Source organism: Urtica dioica, chromosome 6 (assembly GCF_054948205.1).
Source record: "Urtica dioica subsp. dioica isolate 48M chromosome 6, U.dioica_male_clone48M_v1_H2, whole genome shotgun sequence".
NCBI lineage: Eukaryota > Viridiplantae > Streptophyta > Magnoliopsida > Rosales > Urticaceae > Urtica > Urtica dioica.
This window is the reverse complement of record NC_142761.1, coordinates 41,383,317-41,398,691: the sequence shown is the minus strand read 5'-3', so window position 1 is coordinate 41,398,691 and position 15,375 is coordinate 41,383,317. Positions and strand designations below refer to the sequence as shown.

The window sequence follows — 15,375 nt, the reverse complement described above, 5'->3', positions numbered from 1 at the left end:
CTACCAGAAACCTATTAACAGTTATTACCGACTATTAGTTAAAGCAGAAGCCTATTAACAGTTATTAACGATTATTAACTGCGATTTTTATGATTTTGACATTTATCCATGGCTAAAAAAATGTGACGAGAGAAAGAGAGATAGAGAGAGAGAGAGAGTGAACATGAAAAATAGAGAGAGAAAGATAGAGAGATAACTGAGATCCTAATAATTAGGGATTTTGAATAATAAATTACATTTTATTAATTTCGAAAATAAAAAATAAATTATATTAACTAATTAATAAGGGTAAAAATGGTATAAACAATGTGTCACATAAGCAGAATGGCTATAAATAAAAAAAATTTGAAACGTATGACAGAATAAAATTCTTAGGTTTGAATTGGTTTAGTTAGTTACAAAACTCTTTAAAATATAAATAAGAAATATTGATAATATCATTATCCTAAGTAAAATATATAAATAAAAATAAATAAATAAAGAAAATAATAAATAATAAATTGTTTATTTTTTTATTAAAAAAAATTAAATTTGGACGATATTTTGGATTTTTTAACTAGTAAAAAATATCGGTATTTTGTAGATATATCATCGATATATTTTAGCGATATTTATAAAACGATAACTATTATAACGGATATTTTACCGAGACTCTTCAAAAAACGATATATCGGCGATATATCTCGATATTTTGAACACCAAAGATTTGGTGTTATGGGTGTGAAAAAAATCGGAAAACCATAAACCGTGTTTTTTTTTTTTTTTTTTTTTTTTTTTTTTTTTTTATCTTAATGAGTTTGATAGATTAGTCTAGAATAGGCCGATCCGATTTCAAAATTTAAAATCATAGATTAGAGAGACCACTATAGACCGGTCATATGGTTGTAATTTTATATTTTTTTTAGTTCTAAGGATTAAAATGTGTGTTGTTGATTTTTGTGTCAATGGCTTAAAATAATTTGGAAATTGTGGTGGCCGATGAAAAATCGTGATGGAATGCATAATTTAATAAGTTATGTTAATGCGATTTATCGGATAACATTCACGAAACACGTGGTGGGATGAGGGCTTAACATGCGCGTCGCTTTAAGGTCTTTGGGATCATGTTTCCGAAGGTTTTGAGGAGGTCGTGACTAATTGGGACGAATCCAAATCGTCACTATCTCTAGAAAAAAATTGGAATGGCGATTAGGAAAGTGGATTGTTTCCGTTTAGATCGAGAAAGTTATGGCGATTTGGGGTATAACCCGAAATGTTGCACTTACGAGTCTTGAGGAAGGATTGTTATTGGTTGACGTTGCTCCTCGTGTCTCATTCTCATCGAAAGTTGAATCTTAGATCTTTGTTTCCCAGCAGAACAAGAAACGATGAGTTATCATGTTATATTCCATTTTGTCATAACTTTGGTGCGAATGATTTTTTCCAAGCGCGCTTTGATGATAATGATAATGCGAGGTGAGGTCTTTGGTTCTTAGTCTTTTTATGGCTCAAGTGATAAGGAGAGAAATAGAATATATTAGAGGTAATTTTGATAGATTGTTACATTCTGGACACCCGTTTTAATTGGGTTTGAGACTGACATATGATTTTTTTTGTGTGCGAAGTTTGTGTGTTAATCTGGCACAAATAATTAAGTTATTAATAATGTCATTTTATTTTGTTTCTCGTGTTTAATTTGTTAATTAGCTGTCATAAATCTTTATTAATTTTGTATCGTGTTTATTTTAATTTGGATTGGAGACGAATTAGTTGTCGCCCACCGTTTCGTTTAGAAAATTATAATAAATTCTAGTTTAGACAGACGGAAGAATTTCTCACCACGATTAAATAAGTTTTTCCTACCCATCACGAAAAATCTATTAAAAGAGTCGGATATGTGTTCGAAGTCTTTTGTGTCTTTTGTTCTTTCTCATTACAGAATTCTGTACATAATGGACGATACTTTGCACTAAAAATCTAATCTTTTCCATTTTAGATCAATTTTTTAAGGGGTTTTTTATTTAGATTGTTGTTGTACCTTGTATTGTATTTAGAAATTTCAAATATATATTAACGAGTATTTTATTTTTACCTATCTTCTAAGCTTTTTCCTAAAAAAAAAAAAGATGATTCCGGACTAACTTTAACCAATACAAACAAACAAAGAAATTGATATTGGGAGAAGTTGCCCACATGCAGGATCAATTAAGTTATACGGGCACTCCCTCTGCCACGAAAATGGAATAATTTCAATCAGGCCGACACAAATTCACCGCGACATTCTCGGACGGTCGGCGAAATCACGACGACGTTTCTGAATTTTTGTTGAATTTGTACACAGACGATCGGTAATACCAGACGGAAAACTCGAGGATGTGTCGATGGATCTAACGAGAGGGCCGAGCGAAAAACAAAACCCTATCTTTGTCATTATTTCCGGGAAAAGTCCCATTTTTTTTTTAATATATATATATATACAGTCCGTGAACGACATATGTGGACGAAACGACATGGAAACGAAAACAACATCGCTTTGCAATTTTGATGACAATAACACCTGAAACGACAAAACGTCATAAACTTGCCGGACTCCACCAAAAAACGCGATGTCATCGTAATTTCGCCGCAATTCCCCGGCATTATAAACATTAACTTAAAACTTAAAAGTTAAAAACCACCTAAATTTTTACTAAACACAAAACAAGAAGAAGAAAAAGAAAAAAAAAAAAAAACTTAATTAATTCAAATAAAAAAAGAGAGAAGCAGAGCTTAGACTGAACTTTGAGAGAGAGAGAGAGAGAGAGAGAGAGAGAGAGATGGCTTCTTCTTCTTCATCGTCGTCGTCGTTGCAGCTGGAGAAGCTGAGCTTGGAGCAACTGAAGGGAGTGAAGGAACAAACAGATCTGGAAGTGAATCTGCTCCAAGACAGCCTCACAAACATCCGAACCGCCACGGCGAGGCTCGACCTCGCCTCCGCCGCCCTGAACGATCTCTCCCTCCGCCCTAAAGGCAAGCCTGTCCTCGTCCCTCTCACCGCCTCTCTCTACGTCTCCGGCACTCTCCACGACGCCGATCGCGTCCTCGTCGACGTCGGCACTGGCTACTTCATCCAGGTCTCCAATCTCTCTATTTGTTTTTTTTCATTTATTATTATTTCCGATTTCTTTATCGGCTTCCTTCGTGTCTCTGCGTCAGAAAACTATGGTCGAAGGCAAGGATTACTGCGATAGGAAGATCAACCTGCTCAAATCGAATTTCGACCAGCTGTTCGAGGTAAATCCCCTAAAACCTTGATGTGTTGTTTTTTTTAAAACCTTATGTGTTGTTTTTTTTAATTTAGGGATTTTATACTGTGATGATCGTTTATGTTTCTTATGAGCCACATTTTTTAGACGACAAACGTGATATATCAATACCTTTTTCCCCCTGGAACACGTATTGTTCTCGGTTGCTAGAATATCTTTTTAACGGAATTGGAGTTTCGAAGCATAGATTGATTTAGCTAAACCTGGTAGGATCATTCATGGCGATTAACATTGTATGCTTGTATGATAGGCATAAAGTGAGTACTGTGATGATAGTTTCTATTCAAGGTATAAACCGAGTTGATGTGTTGATGTTATTAATATCTCAAATCACCCTAGCCTGGAACATATTTTATGCCTATGTCTGTAAGATTGCCTTTCAAAATGTTAAATAATACCCATTTTGTGCTAACATGTTTGACGTAAAGAAGTACTTGGTTTGTTATATTTAAAGAGGGACAATGTTCTTTTTGTGGTGATGTTTTGTATGTCATAATAGTTTGATTAGATAGCCAATCGAAACACACTGATAGGCCCTTATCTGTTTGGTTCAAGCTTTCAATTCATATTAACTCGAATTGCAATATACATAAACGAAAAATAGTTCTAAGTACCATGAAACCATGCTAGCAATTATATTTCTAGTCCAAGTAACGAGGCTTTGTTCTCTGAGTCCGCTGCTCATTTACGTCATTTGCTGAACAAGTGACCGATAGTTTAATTGATCCCATCTCCATAAGGGACCTTGTCTTCAAGGTAAAAAAAAATGGAGTAAGTGATTGCGAATGGTCCTAGTCTTTCCAAGTTGCTTCCTCATCATCAAAAAGCTTCTAATAGATCAAAAGCCGAGAGCTTTGCGGGACGACGAGGAGTCACTATAATCTGAGAGGTCAAGGGCTCTCATAAGGGAGCAAGCTTGGAGAGAGTGATGTGAACACTGTATGGTGTTTTCCATGGTAACATGTTAGGAATTAAGTCTGAGGTGTTTAATATAACAGTAACACAAGAACGACCGAGTATTGGTCAGATAAAGGATATAAACTAGAAGTTCAAGGGACCCTTGGCTCTCCTATTCCAGAATTCTTATACAAGAAACTCTTCCCAAATCACCCGATGCCTTTACACAACCAACTATGCCAACTAGGAGAATTCTTTATCTTATTACATCAGAAACTAGATAAGTATCAAGTAAAATATCTCATCAAGCCTTCCTGGAAGGAACCTGCATTTTCCGGCACAGCTTGGTCCTCCTTGCTGATGTTTCCACCGGGCACATGTGAAGCGGATATCGGGCCTCCGTTCTCCATCATAACGCTTCAAATCATGAGAAGTGAAATACAAAGTGGAAGAAGTAGGAATTGGCCAGCAGGTCAAGCTTTTACGTTGCTAAGTTTCAGACGCGGCTCATCTTATGACATGGATTGGTGAAAACGAAAATCTTGCAGCTTTAGCAGGACGAAATGGTTCACGACATCAAAGGGGATGTCTTTCTGGTGTTTTATCAGCCAATTTCTTCGAGCTAAGTTTCGGCAAAGTTGTTGAATGATCAAAATGTCCATCGAGGTGGTTGGACGGTGGTTCGCGGCCATGCCAACCGAGTTGTGTATGTGTTTTACCACGAACATAGAATTTGATGCTTAAAGATACTGCTCGAGCGTCCGTTTATTGATTTATGTTTGGCCTCCATGTAGAAAGGTGATTAGGGGTGGCGTGCTTGATCGTGAAATGGGAATGAAACACCAAAAATTGATTGGAACCAACAACCAGAATTGGCGTGGATGAGACTAAAAGAAAACGAGTCACGTACTCTTGTGCTCGTACATACTTTGAGAATGTTGAGTGGATTTACTTTTTAACTGTTGTTAAGTTCGAACTGTCATTGGCGAAGTTTCTTCTTTTCTAGGGACGCTGCGAATTCTATTTGCTTTGTGATTAGTGGAACCGAAGAATAAATAGGAACTTAGAAATTTTTTTATTATTTATTTATTTTTTTTTTTTTTGTGTGTGCTTAGTGTGATGGTTGTAATTTACTTCTCATTCTTGATATTGGAGCTAGTTTGAATATAGTTTTCATAAATCTTGCTTTTGAAATGCAGGTCGCTGCAAAAAAGAAGAGCATAGCCGATGAAGCTGGTGCTCTATTGCAAGCAAAATTAAAGCAGTTATCTCCTGGTGCACAATAAATCGATGGCTTTTGTTGGTTTGGTTAATGGTCCATTGCGACTCTATATTTTAGTAAACCAGGTTGTAGCTCTGTTTGTATTTTTGGGACAGATTTTCTGCTTCATTAAAAAAAGAGTCTTTTTTCTTTGCATGACTGGGAAAATTATTTATACGAGGTTACAAACACGAAAAAGTAGGGTAGAGTTTTTGTTTTTAGCCAGTTTATTAAAGTGGTATTTTTTTTTAATTTTTTTTTAATATTGTTATCTGGAAAAATTAGTCTACAAGCTAGACTCGTGTGAAATGTTGGAAAAATACTGGTATTGAAATTGTGCCTGGTATTGAAATTGCTGTTTTAAACTTATATTTTTTATATTAGGATGTATTTTTTTAAAATTCAAGTTTTTAATTGATAGCATTTTTATGAAGAAATAATGTAATTCAGTTTTCTGAACAATTTTGTGTATGGAAAAGAAGTCTAAAGTCATACTAAATTGAACCGCACCAGTTTTACACTAAATTGGACAAGTGGTTTAGAGTATAAAACCATTTTCTACTCTATTTTACAGTGTATGTCACATCAAACACTATTTCATTTCCAATCGAACTCTATTTTTTACACCAAATTGAAATATTAATATTATATTCAACTTTCTTTTATTTATTTCTATACCATTATATTTATTTAATATCTTTCAATTATACCACTTATTCATTATTTAATAATGAAGTATTATTCCATAAAATTATCCAAAATACAAATTAACACAAAGTAAACTTAATATTTATTAAACACAAAATACAATACAAAACAAATAACATAAAATAAAATAAAAAAGTACAATTACACATATGAATTAGAATATCCCTCCCACAAATGGTCGATCAATGCATTTCGAAGCGTGATATGTGCATCTTTGTCTGTTATTTGTCTGTAGCGACTGAAAAACTCTTGAAATCGTGTATCATCATTCTCCGCTAATTCAATCCTCAATGGTGGCGTTTCTATGTTAACTTCAATGGGCACGTTGAGATCATGCTCATCTTCTATTATCATGTTATGCATAATTATGCATGCAGTCATTCTCGAATAGTTTGAACAATAGTAGATCATTTTGGATATATACTATCAACCAAATAATAACCCATATTATACTCATTTCCCTGTATGATATAATGAGCGGAAGGAGCAATACCTTGAGTGAGATTGGAAAATAGGTGAGAAGACTCTAACACGTTGATGTCATTGTTGGTTCCCGGCATGCCAAAATAAGCGTGCCATATCCAAAGATCATAATCAGTCACAACTTCTAGAATAATTGTAGGTTTTCCGCTATGACCCGTATTTTGTCCGACCCACGCGGTAGGGCCATTTTTCCATTTCCAATGCATACAATCCAAACTACCCAACATTCCCAGAAAGCCACGTTGTTGACCTATATGGAGAAGTCTAGCAACGTCATTATGAGTTGGTGATCTTAAATATTGCTCAGAAAATACCTCAACCATTGCTCGGCAAAACCTCTTCTGGCCTTCAATTGTCGTGGACTCTGCTATTTTGCAGTACTCGTCTGTGGCATCTGTCGGAAGACCGTAGGCCAGCATCCGAAAGACAACAATTATTTTTTGAAGTGGTGACAACCCAAGTCTGCCAGCACGATCCAACCGTTGTACAAAATAGTTGTCGTGACTTTTAACAGCATCCACTATTCGGAGGAATAAAGAGCGAGACATTCGATACCTCCGACAAAACATGGCCTCGTTGTAGAGCGGAGATTTTGAGAAGTAATCATTGAAAAGTCGCCGGTCTGCACTCTCTCGATCCCGATTGATGAAAGCATGTCCTGGAATCGAGCCTCCTACGTTGCGCTCAATGGTTTGGTCGGCGGCATGTTCGTTGAGAATTTGCATGATCGTGATATTATTTTGGATAATTTGATGACATATAGCATCCTTACTGCTCATCAATTTGATCCATTTGAAGTTGAAAATCATCATCAGAGGAAGAAGATGATGAATTAAAACTCATTTTGAGAGATGAATGATGAAAGATGAAGTGTGTTAGAGAATGTGAATTCAAATTCATTTGAACTGAGACTATTTATAGGGCGTTGAGTGTAGATGCCGATTTGGGAAGCGTGAGATTCTTGATGGGTGATGGCATTGAGTGGTCATATCACGTCAGAACTCGGGAAGCGTGAGAGCTTTGATGAGTAGTGGCATTTGGTGGTCACATCACGTCAGAACCCGGGAAGCCTGAGATTCTTGATGGGTAATGGCATTGAGTGGTTACATCACGTCAGAACCCGGGAAGCGTGATAGTTTTGATGAGTAGTGGCATTGAGTGGTCACATCACGTCAGAACCCGGAAAACGTGAGAGCTTTGATGAGTAGTGGCATTGGGTGGTCACATCACGTCAGAACCCGGGAAGCGTGAGATTCTTGATGGGTAATGACATTGAGTGATCACATCACGTCAGAACCCGGGAAGCGTGAGAGCACTGCCGGCTTTGGGCTAAGGCGGGCTAGGCCCAGGCCTAGGGCCCCATATGTGGATGGGCCCCCAAAAAATTTACACTTTTTGCCTATTTTTAAAAAATTTACATTTTTTATCCTAAAAATTTACACTTTTGGCACATTTTCTAAAAAAATTACATTTTTTACCCTTAAAATTTAAATTTTTATTAGTATTATAGGGCCCCAAAATATTGAATCGCCTAGAGCCCCGGTGAGCTTGGGCCGACCCTGCGTGAGAGCTTTGATGAGTAGTGGCATTGGGTGGTTACATCACGTTAGAACCCGAGAAGCGTGAGATTTTTTATGGGTAATGGCATTGAGTGGTCACATCATGTCAGAACCCGGGAAGCATGAGAGCTTTGATGAGTAGTGGTATTGATTGGTCACATCACGTCAGAGCCCGAGAAGCGTGAGAGCCTTGAGTGAGAAAATATTCTATAAATATTATCTTCCATAAGTTGTGTTTTCATCCAAAAAATTACTGAGCCTTGAGTACGATACATTACAAGAAAATGACAAGTCGAGCTTCTGGATACTCTCATGAAGAAGACCGACTTCTTTGTCGAGTTTACATGGAGATTTTTCAAGACCCTATCATTGGTATATACCAATCATCTGATAGGTTTTGGAGCCGTGTTGAAGACAACTATAACAATGCAAAAAAACCAACTTCGGAGATGCGTTCAAAGCGATCAATTCAGTCCCGAATCTAAGTAATTGAGAAAGCTACAAGGAAAATGCATGCATGCATTCGGCAAATTGAGAATAGACACCCGAGCGGTGCTTCAGTTGAAGATATTGTGAGTATTTTAGCTATTTTATCTTTTTTTTAATATTATGTTATTGTAATTGGTTATATCGACTTGCAGATGGATCAAGCTAAAGTGTTGCTTGCAGATGATAAAAAATTCAAGAAAGGTTGGAAGTTTGATCATGTGTGGAACATCATCAAGAATTTTGAAAAATTTCAAGACGGAGCCTCAAGTGCGAGACAAAACATCTCGATGTTCGTGTTCTTTTTCGGAGTCCGAACAACAAACTCCTGAGTCGGTTAGACAACCATCTCCTTCTGAGCGATCGATTGGAGTGAAAAAAGCCAAACTAAAAATGAAAACCGGATGACAAAGTAGCTTCCTCCATCAGCAAAGTTGATGAATGAAATAAACTACTTCTTGAGCAAATGAAGAAGTCGGGTGATATGAGGGAACGCCTCTTAGAAAGTATAGATAAGACTAATAATTTGAAAACAATCAGAGAAGAAAATAAAATAATGCAAATGAATTTAAATAAAATATCAGATCCTCAGGTTCGTGCATTTTGGGATGCTGAACAAGCCAAAGTTTTACAAAAGAGAGCCGAACAACAACAATCTCAAACACCATTTTCCAATTCTGATTCATATTCACAATATTTCACCGGTCTTGGAGGATCCGGCGCTAATCTTCCCGACTACTAATTTATGTATTGTAAATTTATGTTTAATTTTATTTTGTTGTATTTTGTTTTTTTTATTTATTTATTTTAATGCTTTTTTTTTTTTTTACATTTCGATGTCGTTGTAATGTTATTTTATTTCTCTTTTAATATTAATGTCGTTTTAGTTTTTCCCAAACTCCAAATGTTAATGTTGTATTTGAAAATAAATTTAATGAATAATTTAAGGATAAATATGATATAATTTTATAAATCAATACAAATATATAAATTATAAACTTTATAGGGACTAAAAAAATATTTTGTAGTAGGAATAGTGTCACGTCATATTTAGCGTGACATCAAACTCATTTAATATCTCACGCCATAATGGCGTGAGATAAAGCGTACGACTTGAGCATCAATATACGCTATTCCTACCATATAGCGTACGGGTGGAGATGACCTTAGACTTCAAATACTTATTTTAATAAACTTGTAGCGTTCGAGAACTATTGAGGTATGACTCTTTAAGCTTATTTTATTGAACATAGATACATGGTAATATGGTATATTAGGAAAATCTAATCAGTGCAAAACAATATCGATATTAAAAAAAAAAAAAACTATCGGTATTTAAATCTTTATAGGATACTAATTCGTAGCAGATATAATTGAAATCAAACCATTGATATTTTAATCCTTGGTTGAACCTTATATTAAAGGGTTATATAGCTAAATAGCCTCCTAAAAATATACAGTTTTGGATTTAGCCAACATTTGGTTAATTTTGTGTTAATAGCCAGGCGAATTTATTTACATAGTTAAAAATACCAACATATCCTCACAACTGTTCCCGCCCGTTTCCCTATCGAAAATAAAATCAATTAAAGCAAATCTTTGGATAATAACTGCCGCGTATTTCAAGGGCCTTCAATAACCTCTGTAATTAATACCGAATATACACGCAAATATTCTCTCTCATTCAAACACAAATTCAAAAAACGAAATCCAAAAAAAAAAAAAAACCGAGCCCTGGTTTTGCAGTGTAGATCTCCCAAGCATTCTTCAAGAAGCCTTTGTCGTACATGTTGTTCTTGACAACGACCTCGACGTTTTGCAGCGGAGATCTGCGAAAGAAGGCTCGCCATTTGCTTTCAGAAAGAACACGGCTTGGGTTCGGTGCTCAGACTGCTGATGCTTGCTTTCAGTGCCTCTGCGCAACATGGAGGCCAGGGTTTCTCTTCAGGTCGCTTCATCCCCAACCAGATCGGGCGCGATGACCGGCGAAAGCACCAGATCGGGCGCCGATGACCGGCGAATGCACCAGATCGGGCGCGATGACCGGCGAATGCACCAGATCGGGCACCGATGACCGGAGAATGCACCAGATCGGGCGCGATTCCTAGATCTAGATCTAGGAATCGCGAGGGCAAGGCGCGCGACGAGGATTGCTCAGACTTCTCCGACGCCTCGTCGGAGTATCTGGCGTGGGGGTTCTGTTTTTATGTACCTAAAGCACCACCGTCTTTTCCAAGAACAACGCCGATTCGAATGAGCGCTAACCGAACATCCTTGTTCACTCTCAGAGCACTTCCTTCCCATTCTCTGCAAACCTGAACGAACTTTCCGCGTTTACTAATATATACACACATATGTAAATGTTTATGATACAAATACTAGGTTTTGTTTACCTCGGCTAAGTAAATGTTTATAGTTAGTTAGAGCATGAAACTACAAGATATTACAAACTTTCGAGAGGCTTGTTCTAACATCCCAATTTTTCACTCAATAATTGCATTTTACTCCCCTTTTTATTCATACTAAGTAATTGCTTAAACTAACTATTCATTTCTACTACCCTTAAGGTCCTAACACTTACCTCGGGAGACCATCTTGTACTAATGGATAATCCGGCCAAATTAACGACGCCTATTTACAGTATGTTCGTGTAAATAGAAATCATATTTACAGTATATTCGTGTAAATACGAAGCTTATTTACAGTATATTCACTGTAAATACAAAGCCTATTTACAGTTAATCGTGTAAATAAACTGAATGGAAGCAGAATAATATCAATGAATGAAGAATTAATTCGAAATTAATTACCTAATGAATTGCAACAAAATTCAAATTTCAAATTTGAAAACTTCCCTATTCGGTTTCAATATTTAATTCGAATTTTTTTTAAAAAAATGCCTAATTAAAATAGCGTAAGGACAAAAAGGTAAAACTAAATCAATTAATAAGCTGCCACGTAAGCAAGATGGCTATTTACGGAAAATTAACAAAAGGTTGGCTAAAACCAAATTGCTAGTGTTTTAGATGGCTAAACAGCTAATTATTTGTATATTAAATTCAAGTAATCATCGACTAAGACGCCTCATAGACAAATGAAGTCGAGACAACGGAAATTGACTTGAGATCCAATAATCATGTTTAAAAAAACAACTTAACTCTAGAGACAAAATTACGTTACTGTCTCTATACCATTAACCTAAACTTACCACAGAGAAAATAGTTGACAAAATAAACAAAAAATTAAATAGAGAGGTTGCTGACAAAAATAGACAAATCAAAGAAACTAATAAGCTTGAAGCATTTCGTACCCAAGGTCCCCAACGTTATTTATTGTCTCTACACCATGAATACTATGTATTTGTTTATTATTAAAACAAAAGGAAAATTATTGAGTATTTGTGTGTGCTTTTTAGTATTTATTAAGTACTTTGTTGGCGTATCGCGTATGTGTATCATATACTTATACTCATATAAATTAAATATTAAGTATTGTTCTTCGTTAATTCTATCTATGCATGATTTTTTTTTCTATTATTATTATTATTTTTTTCTCTCAAAATCTATGCATTAATCTGCATTCATGCGTGACTGTTTATTGTATGTACTTTACATTTTATTATTATTTTTATATGTGGGTGTATATATATGCTTTATAAAGTGGTTTAGTGATTCATTATTAGCTTCATTGCTTAGTACTTAAGAATGCATTTATAACATCCTATATTTTTTTTTTCTTGTATTGCAATCTGTGTCAGGATCATATTTTCAAGTGAAAAATTCCACCGAGCCAACGTTTGCTCATTATTACACTCTCTTCATCGTGGTAAACTTAAACCACCTTGATCGGATTTGTGGAAATGAGATGAGCAAGCTTGAATCTTGATTGTCGATTGTTTCACTTTACTTCACTGTTCTTACTTTTTCGACGCTGTAACAATAATTTTTTTATTTTGTTATTATTGCGATTTGAATTATGGAGCCTTCTTGCTTGGGATTCCTGAGATCATTGCTCTGTTGCCAAGACGAGTTCGACGACACTGTCCACGTGGACTTCAGAGCCGTCAAAAACGCCTTCAAGAATAAAAGCCCTTCTCTTTCTGATTCTGAATCTGAACATCGAACCTCTCTTTTGCGTCACTCTCCGATTCCCACTTCAGTCCCGCGTCACAATGAAGCGACCAGAGACTTGGATTCCGAATCCAGCGCGGCGATTCTGCAGAGAGCTCGAGCTATGTGGTTGTCTTCACGATCATCTTCACCGTCTTCGTCCAAACCTTCTTTTGTTATTCCGACGCCTCCGATTGTTGATTCCCCTTCGCCGATCGCTCCGAGGCCTGCGATTGCGAGTTCTTCGTCGCAGAAAGCTCCGAAGCCTGCGATTGTGAGTTCTCGGTCGCCGATCGCTCCGAAGCCTGCAATTGTGAGCTCTTCGTCGTCGCCGATAGCTTCAAAGCCTGCGATTGTGAGTTCTCAGTCGCCGATCGCTCCGAAGCCTGCAATTGTGAGCTCTTCGTCGTCGCCGATAGCTTCAAAGCCTGCGATTGTGAGTTCTCAGTCACCGATCGCTCCGAAGCCTGCAATTGTGAGCTCTTCGTCGTCGCCAATAGCTTCAAAGCCTGCGATTGTGAGTTCTCGGTCACCGATCGCTCCGAAGCCTGCAATTGTGAGCTCTTCGTCGTCGCCGATAGCTTCAAAGCCTTCGATTGCGAGTTCTTCCTCTCCGTCGCCGATCGCACCTAAGCCTGAAAATGTTAAATCTCCTTCGCAAATCACTCCAAAGCCAGGGATTGGGAGTTATTGGGTGCCAATCGCTCCGAAGCTTGCGATTGCGAGTTCTTCCTCTGCGCGTCTCTCGAAAGCCGAACCGGAAGCTTCTTCTCGAGAGAAAGCTCCAGTGAAGAAGTCGAAACATAGCAAGGTCGACAAAAACGGAGTGCCTATATATCTAGTTCCAGACCACATCAAGGATTTGATCGACAGAGACGTGGTGCCAAGAGTTTTGATGAGTCCTGTGTGTCCAGCTTCGTACAAGGAATACTTTTCGACTCTATTATACGCCGAAGACTACTACTGTGAGGTATGCTTGCCCTTGCTTTCTACGGTTTTAAAGCTGGAATGTCTGTCCTTTTTTTTTCTTCGAAAACTTGGCATGTATTTAAAAATGTCTTCTTTTACTTTACCTAAATCAGAAATGGGCCAATTACGAACTCAAGGACGTTACGCTGGAGTTACACGAGGCGGCAAGGTATATGAAATCAGGAAGACAAAAACGGGTTTTCGAAAATGAAGATCAGATCTTTGTGGCATTCAAGATAGATTCCATTCCCGAGAAACGACCGTATCTTCTGTCAAGGGACCGTGTGTTAGCACGACCTTCCGGTAGCTTAATTAAACCCTTTCAGGTAATTATGTGTCTCAACTTAAAACTACAAACATGTAATTTTCATGACAATCATTTGTGTTGTGTAAGTATCCCGGCTCCTATCATATTTAGTCATAAATAGCAATGCCAAAATTGTGCAGGGCGTAATAAACCGTGTGGTTAAAAGCAACGTCATACTCGTTGAATTCGAAGACGACTTCCATTCGCAGCATTATCCGAGCCACAGATACGATATCAGTTTTTGGTTCAACAGAGTGTGTCTTAAGAGAGCCCACGAAGCACTCAATTCCATATCAGACACTATTTACGAAAACTTTCTCTTCCCAAATGCCACGTCCCGATATAGCAAAGAAAAATGCTCCGCGGTCCACAGGATCTTGAGCATCAAGAGCCCGCCGCCTTACCTGATCTCGGGCCCGAAGTGTGCCTCAGAGAGAAAATCAGCGGCTTATCAGTCTGAGCTGTCTAAAATCGGATTGCTGGTTCAAGAAGCGGTGATCGAGATCTACAGAGCCAACTCTTATAGTTGCCGTGTCCTCATATGCTCGCCTTCCAACAGCTCTTGCGATGTCCTAATGAGAGGCCTGAAGAAGAGAGTCCACGAGTCTCAGATGTTCAGAGCCAACGCGGCTTTCAGAGAGAAAGAAGACGTGCCCGAAGACATTCTCTCCTCGTCTCTCTACAGAGACAGAGAGGAGTGCTTTGCTTGTCCGCAGCTTGAAGAGCTCTGCTCGTATAAGATCATATTTTGTACTTTCGTGAGCACTTATCGCCTCCACAGAGAAGGCGTACCCGTCGGACACTTCAGCCACATATTCATGGTTGACTCTTCCACTGCCATCGAGCCCGAGGCTTTGGTGCCTCTCGCTAACTTTGCTGATGAAAACACAGTCGTCGTCGTCACCGGCGACCCTGGATTTTCCCCGAACCGGTCGAGGTCTAAGATAGCCAGAGAATATGGACTGAGAGTGTCGTATTTCGAGAGGCTGCGAAACTGCAGGCCGTATCAAAGCCTCGATCCCGATTTTGTCACGCAGTTGAACTTGAACCGGGACGAAAGTTATAACTAAATTCTCTGGAGTTTGTTGTTATTTTCTGCATACTATTGAAGCAGCCAGTGTTTGCTCTTTCATTTCACGACTTTTTTTTTTTTTTTTTTCCTTATCATATGGTTTAATCTGTGTGTGTAAATGCTTGATGTTAAGTGGTTTCTCAAGATCATGCCTCTGATTTCTAGTGTGATGGTGTTGAATGATTTTATAATAAGAAACAGCGACATTTTATTGACAACGGAAAAGCCTTTTTAAAGAAA

At 37.6% G+C, this 15,375-nt stretch overlaps 3 protein-coding genes across 3 annotated transcripts; 2 read left to right on the top strand and 1 right to left on the bottom strand.

Annotated features, from left to right (window-relative positions):
* Positions 1-2,709: 2,709 nt before the first annotated feature.
* Positions 2,710-5,839, top strand: PFD5 (prefoldin 5). Its single transcript, XM_089617310.1, has 3 exons — positions 2,710-3,092; positions 3,175-3,252; positions 5,381-5,839. The coding sequence occupies exons 1-3, from the start codon at positions 2,796-2,798 to the stop codon at positions 5,465-5,467; spliced, it is 462 nt and encodes a 153-aa protein (XP_089473436.1). The 5' UTR covers positions 2,710-2,795; the 3' UTR covers positions 5,468-5,839.
* Positions 5,840-6,291: 452 nt separating this feature from the next.
* On the bottom strand, positions 6,292-7,358 carry LOC149394222 (uncharacterized). Its single transcript, XM_089618290.1, has 2 exons — positions 6,644-7,358; positions 6,292-6,494 (listed from the first exon to the last, which is right to left on the bottom strand). The coding sequence occupies exons 1-2, from the start codon at positions 7,356-7,358 to the stop codon at positions 6,292-6,294; spliced, it is 918 nt and encodes a 305-aa protein (XP_089474416.1).
* A 5,012-nt stretch (positions 7,359-12,370) lies between these two features.
* On the top strand, positions 12,371-15,374 carry LOC149394221 (putative RNA helicase SDE3). Its single transcript, XM_089618364.1, has 3 exons — positions 12,371-13,757; positions 13,870-14,082; positions 14,204-15,374. The coding sequence occupies exons 1-3, from the start codon at positions 12,654-12,656 to the stop codon at positions 15,131-15,133; spliced, it is 2,247 nt and encodes a 748-aa protein (XP_089474490.1). The 5' UTR covers positions 12,371-12,653; the 3' UTR covers positions 15,134-15,374.
* The last annotated feature ends 1 nt before the right edge of the window (position 15,375 follows it).

What these genes read in the sequence shown, in the direction of transcription:
- LOC149394221 (XM_089618364.1), top strand. Translation starts at nt 12,654, where the DNA reads ATGGAGCCTTCTTGCTTGGGATTCCTGAGATCATTGCTCTGTTGCCAA. An exon ending in CCGAAGACTACTACTGTGAG is followed by an intron (nt 13,758 to 13,869) that starts GTATGCTTGCCC and finishes TACCTAAATCAG; the next exon opens with AAATGGGCCAATTACGAACT. An exon ending in GCTTAATTAAACCCTTTCAG is followed by an intron (nt 14,083 to 14,203) that starts GTAATTATGTGT and finishes AAAATTGTGCAG; the next exon opens with GGCGTAATAAACCGTGTGGT.
- PFD5 (XM_089617310.1), top strand. Translation starts at nt 2,796, where the DNA reads ATGGCTTCTTCTTCTTCATCGTCGTCGTCGTTGCAGCTGGAGAAGCTG. An exon ending in GCACTGGCTACTTCATCCAG is followed by an intron (nt 3,093 to 3,174) that starts GTCTCCAATCTC and finishes TCTCTGCGTCAG; the next exon opens with AAAACTATGGTCGAAGGCAA. An exon ending in ATTTCGACCAGCTGTTCGAG is followed by an intron (nt 3,253 to 5,380) that starts GTAAATCCCCTA and finishes TTTGAAATGCAG; the next exon opens with GTCGCTGCAAAAAAGAAGAG.
- LOC149394222 (XM_089618290.1), bottom strand. Translation starts at nt 7,358, where the DNA reads ATGCAAATTCTCAACGAACATGCCGCCGACCAAACCATTGAGCGCAAC. An exon ending in ATTTTCCAATCTCACTCAAG is followed by an intron (nt 6,495 to 6,643) that starts GTATTGCTCCTT and finishes ACATGATAATAG; the next exon opens with AAGATGAGCATGATCTCAAC.